At 31.2% G+C, this 6,027-nt stretch overlaps 1 protein-coding gene across 3 annotated transcripts; it reads right to left on the bottom strand.

Moving 5' to 3' along the window:
• Positions 1–1,155: 1,155 nt before the first annotated feature.
• Positions 1,156–5,051, bottom strand: NAP7 (non-intrinsic ABC protein 7). Of its 3 annotated transcripts, none has more exons than XM_021440838.2 (7): positions 4,605–5,051; positions 4,415–4,465; positions 3,871–4,092; positions 3,505–3,627; positions 2,431–2,607; positions 1,607–1,710; positions 1,156–1,521 (listed from the first exon to the last, which is right to left on the bottom strand). In XM_021440838.2, the coding sequence occupies exons 1-6, from the start codon at positions 4,914–4,916 to the stop codon at positions 1,624–1,626; spliced, it is 972 nt and encodes a 323-aa protein (XP_021296513.1). In that variant the 5' UTR covers positions 4,917–5,051; the 3' UTR covers positions 1,156–1,521; positions 1,607–1,623. The 3 variants fall into 3 exon arrangements, with proteins under 3 accessions (XP_021296513.1, XP_021296512.1, XP_089641301.1); XM_021440837.2 differs by having other exon boundaries at positions 1,156–1,507; positions 4,605–5,050; XM_089785175.1 differs by having other exon boundaries at positions 1,156–1,710.
• Between the last annotated feature and the right edge of the window lie 976 nt (positions 5,052–6,027).

The following is a 6,027-nucleotide window of genomic DNA, read 5'->3' as shown; positions in this document are numbered from 1 at the left end:
TAGTATTATTATCAATAATAAAATTAAAATATAAAGATTTTAAGGCTTTTTTTTATAATTTTTGATTACTAATAAATACAGTTAACAAAAGATAAATGAATCGATACAAAATAATTATTTTATACATACTAATATATTTAGATATATATATATATATACACAAATATATATAAACATATATTTAATTTAATTACATATACTTAATACTCCCATAAAAAGCAATTATATTGAATTAGTTTATTATATAGTATGATTCATAAAAAAAAAATATTACATTACTCAATACTCTCATAAAAAATAATTTATGTGTATTTGATTATATATTTTTTAATATATATAGTATGATTCATCTTTTAGATGGAAAAGAGTTATAATTATATTGAATTACTTTTATAAGTAAATGATTTACTCTCTACGTAATATTAAATTTATAAGTTTTTTTTATAAAAGTGTCGTACAAGTTTCTATTGAATTGTTAATTTTAATATTATTTAATAATTTATGAATTAGTATAAAAAAATTTTAACTATTTGCACTTCAAACGTTATAATTTACAAATATTTATAATTATTATTTAAAATATATAAAAAAACAAGTATTCTTATGCACACCTACGTGACAACAAATATTCATATGATCAAATGTTGGTGACAACAAACACTAGTTTGACTTAAAAACCCAAATGGTTAAAAAGGACAATAAAAAAAGAAAACTCAATTCATTTGGTGACAAGAATTATTAAATTGTAATTAAAAATAAAAATAATGGCTTTAGATTAATTTTTGAGAATATTTGACAATACAAAATTTTTTTGTTACTAGTTAAAATTAATAATTCAATAAATAAATTAATGAATTTTAAGTAATAATATACCTTTATATAGTGATAAAATACTGTTGTTATTTTATGGTATTGCTTCCTCATAGTATTATAGAACAATTTAGTAAAGTAATCAATAAAAAATTTATATTCCTTATTAACCACAGACATGGATATATTACTGTTAAGCTGATTTGGAAATCTTGGAGGAGAAATCCTATTCCCAAAGGAGAGTGGAAAAGGCTTGGTAAAGAAAGTCAGACCTGTTATTGAACTCAGGGGGCGGTGGGATTGTAACTCCAATTGGACTGTAACCATTTCTGTGAAAGTATCTCCTTAATCAAATACAGTCAGATTACAGTTATTATTTCCAGACCCGACTTTCAGCTGAAAAATAGATCAGACCTGGTAAAGCATCGACCATAGATATGGTCAACACCCCACAGTACTCATATAGAAATAAAGTTGTGTCTTTCTGAAAATCCTAACACCACATCCCAATGAGGGAAAAGGGCGGGAAACCCTCAAATTTACATGCCAAAGCAAGAGGTTAAATATGGAAACCAAAACCCTACGAGGCACCATTGCAGGCACCTAAGGCTCCATGCTCCCTTACGATGATGTTGGAACCTGATTCAGTGGAGAGATATTCTGCCATGGATTCCTTCCCAATTGCTGATGTAAAACACTGTGGAGCAGAGGCTGAAATAACTAAGCTAAATGGCTTCAACAATGGTATAGCAAGTTTGACTTGAATCAAACTGATGGTAGTTGACAGAGAGTGTACCAATTAACGATAGTATGCTATTCAGCAGAAATTGCAGTATAGCCTTTCTCCTCAAGAACTTTGGCCAAGGAGCTATCTCCTGTTTTTATGATTCTTCCATCCTCCTGAAAACATCAAATTAAAACATTTTTGTTTTTGTTCATAGGATAACAAATTCTTTTTAGTAATATGCCAAACAGATAGATACTAGCATACATCAAGAACACAAGTTCAAATCTGAAGTATACAAAAGTTAGTATTAAAAATAGACACAAGCAAAGATCTATAGACATTCGGACATACCGAAAACTGGTTAAGACAAAAAAGTTAGGGAACTCTGTTAAGCTAAGCAGAACAAACTTCTCAACTTTATTACATCCAATACTGTTTCAAAATGCTTCCAAAGCCTAATCAAAGCATACAAAAAAATGATTAATGATAGTTTATCTATGAATATAATCAGATAGACTCATCCATTAGGGCATCACATTATTAACAACAATTGGAAACAGTAGAGAAAGATGGAACTATGAAACATAAGTTAAATTGCTAATCACAGAAATCATGGATGTGAGCCAATGTACACATAGTTTACAGTTCAGCCAAACATTGCTGCCGCTTAGTATTATGTCAGTTACTGACTTATTTTACGGTTTGATATCTTTTTAAAACCTAAAAGGATGTCTAAAAGCGCCAACCATACATGTTGCCAGGAAAAGAAGCTTTGTGATTAGGCCCGGGGGCTTAACAGCATGCAGCCATATTCACTACTTTCCCATGAAAAAGGAAATTAACATGCAAAGAGTATCCACATGATCACTGGTTTGAATTTTTAAATGACTCACCATAATATGGATGCATGTTGGTTTTATAACCTCCAAAAGCCGTCGATAATGAGTGATCATCAAAACGGAGTTCTTCGGAGTCAAAAGCCCATTCACTGCTTTTGCTACATCTCGAAGGGCATCAACATCTAAGCCAGAGTCTATTTCATCTAGTATAGCCAAGTCTGCCCCCAGAACCTATAACATTTAAGAAGTGAATATAGAGATGATAAACAAAATTAATTTTCTTAGCTTCTAGTGCATTGAATAACCCACAAAGCAATAACCCCCCCCCCCCCCCCTCCCCCCCCCCCCCCCCCCCCCCCCCCCCCCCCCCCCCTCCCCCCCCCCCCCCCCCTTTTCTCTTCCCCTTCTAATAAGGCATAATAATTTAGAAGCCCATCAAAAGAAAGGATCAATAATCAAGTTACAACTCATCCTTTTTTTCTTTTTTCAATTTTTAAATTTTTAAGAGCTGCACATTAAAAAATGACTAGAGAAGCTAAATACAGAGAAGATCCAGATAACTATGCACGTCAAGTAAACTGAGTCCCAAGATATTTAAGACCACATTTTCAGTAGAAGCATTAATTTTGCTGAATACTTTTTTCTCTTATTAAAGTTTACGACTACGCTAATTTTATATTCGCCCACAGACAATAGCAACTTTAGGACTCCTTGGTGTCTGACTCTAAGAAACAAATAAAAAAATCATAAACAAAGTAAAAGTCCTTTTTTTTCTCTTCGGAAAAATTAGGGACCAAACAATTTGAAGATATAAACTGATGGATAGAATATTCTCTAAATTTCACAATTATAACTCACTATTTCTCTCTTAGGGGATAAGGGCAGTATGAATTTGAACCCAGGGCATGATGTCTACAACAAGTGGTTGGTGACCACTAATCCAAAAGGAGTTGGCCTATGTTATATATTCTTGATATTTAACGAACCATCCATGGGTATGTAAGTTGTCAACAACAAATGACGGCAAAGACACCTCTATTGAGCGACATAAAGATATTCCACTGGCATAACATATGAAACGCACAAAACAAATCCACAATAAACACCAAAGAAATTATATCATATTACCGCAAGCTGTAAAATCTCATTGCGCTTTCTTTCACCTCCACTAAATCCTTCATTGACATTTCTGTTAAGGAAATCAGTCTTCATGTTCACAACATCAAGTTTAGGATATATATAAGCATAGAACTGCAAGATAAAATTAAGTAACGATTAAAATCAATAAGAAAATAAGCATGACTATGGTGTTTTCCTTATAATTATTTTAAATTAGAAGAAATAACCATATAGAAGTAGCCTAGCCATGGGAAACTTTGATCTTTCCAGAAAAGTTTTGTTATTGATTAAACAGGGAGAACAAGAAAAAAATCTCAACAATGCACTTGCAAGTTATTTCATTCAAGGTAAAGGTGAAAAAGGGAGTCCATATACCTCAAGTGGACCAAGCTCCGGCTCACCAAGTTTTTTCCTTCGAGCATTGTAGGCCATGTGCAAGAAGTCAATATTGTTGACACCTGGGATCTCAACTGGAGCCTGGAAACTCATGAAAAGCCCGGCAAGAGACCTTTCCTCTGGCTCCATGTCAAGCAAATTCTCCCCTTTAAACACAACACTGCCTCCGGTCACCTCATAATCAGGATGCCCAACAAGAACCTACAATGGATAAGTTATATCAAGACCTTATGATAAACAATTCATAAACCAACCTGATTTCACCTTACCAACTCAACAAATTTAAACCAATATTGGTAGGATAATTATCCTGCACCAGCGGAAAATTCAAGCACATGCCACGTTGTAATTATAAATAAGAAAAATTTTAAGCAGACATTTATAGCTTAATGAACAAATGACAAGCTTTTAAACCCATTTGTCGAGTTTTTAAACTCCACCAACACTAATCTGATTTTAGTAAATATTTACTCAAGATATGAAAAAAGATTAAAATTTACATACAATTGAAACAACAACTAACCTTAGAAAATGTACTCTTCCCGGAGCCATTCTTTCCCATTATAGCATGAATCTAATCAAAATAAACAAACCAATTAATTCTTTTGCTCCTTCAAACTCTGGGTCTAATACGAGAAACTTCATACAAATTAAAGTAGCTCTAAATTCACTTATTCTTCAAAATTAGAAGAAGAAAAAAAATTTCTGTTGACCTCTCCTTGGTTTACGACGAGGTTAACGCCTTTGAGGATTTCCTGTTTCGTCTCAGCAATCACGGCAGTCAAACCTTTGACTTCGAGAAGAGGGGTCTTGGAATCATTGAGACCGTCCGTCGAGGTGGGAGATTCGACGGCCGATAGGGAGCAAGTGACGGACCTAAGGGACGGCATGTGAGTAGGGCGGAAACGTGAAGAGCAAGTGGCAGAGAGAGTAAAAAACAGAGAACGGGGAGGCAAACATTTCCGTGTAAAGGGCGGAGGTGAAGCCAGTGGTGGTGAAGCAGTGCACTGCATTTGCCAAGCCATTGGCGGAAATTATTTTTGTTTTCGTTTTATTCTTTTTCCTTTTCCCTTACCACGGCGAGGTCTTGATATTGCCACGCGGCGATTATTGCTGCGACAACTCGGGAAGTTCAACGGAGAGTATCATTCCCTACACTAGGGATAACAATGGTTATCTTATTGCAACGTACTTAAAAATATTTGATTCAATTATATTATATTAAGATATTTTATAATTAAATATGAAATGAGTTTTGATAGTAATTTTATTACTTGTATCAAGTTTGAGTATCACTTCTTTAAGTACTTGTTATTCAAACTCAATTATGTTAATATTTAAATTTCACAAATAACTACCTCGAATTTGATTTTAATATCTGTTTATATATTTTTTATTATTATTTAAATAATTAAATTAAAAATATCCAATAGATACTCGATCCGGTTACATCAAATTAAGATATATTATAATTGGGTTTAGATAGTGATTTCATTACCTGTATTGTGATTCGAGTACCATCTTTTAAGTACCTGCTATTCGAATCTGATTATATTAATATTTGAGTTCCGTAAGTACTTACCCCAAACCCGATTCTAATACCTTTTTTTATATATTTATCCACTTTTATCAGGTAAAGAGAGAAAATAATAAAACCTTTACCATTTTTATAAACAATTGTTTTTATTAAAAATAGACAAATATATTAAAAAGTATGGTTATTCAAATTATTAATGTAATGATATTAATATATTTAAATTAAAAAATTATTAAATTATTAATTACATTTAAATAATATAAATATTATATCATATTACAAAAGAATATAATCATTATTATATATATACTTTTAATATAAATATATTTACTTTTAATTTTTTGTTAACATTACAAAAATTTTAACTTATAATATATATACTTAAAGAGAGTCTTTGAGATTAGAATCGTTTTAAAAGCTAACTATTTTTTTTTAATTTTATGTAATTAAAAACAAATTTATATAATTAATTAAATTAATTCATAAAATTATAATTATTAATTAACTTGAAATGTTTTTTAACATATACATTATATATATTGGGTTCATTTGTAAAAACTATAATTACTATATTAAATATATACTAATACTTTTAGTAT

Source organism: Theobroma umbraticum, unplaced genomic scaffold, assembly GCF_002168275.2.
Source record: "Theobroma umbraticum cultivar Fairchild unplaced genomic scaffold, ASM216827v3 scaffold_12.1, whole genome shotgun sequence".
NCBI classification, from domain to species: Eukaryota; Viridiplantae; Streptophyta; class Magnoliopsida; order Malvales; family Malvaceae; genus Theobroma; species Theobroma umbraticum.
This window is presented reverse-complemented; position numbering and strand designations above follow the sequence as displayed.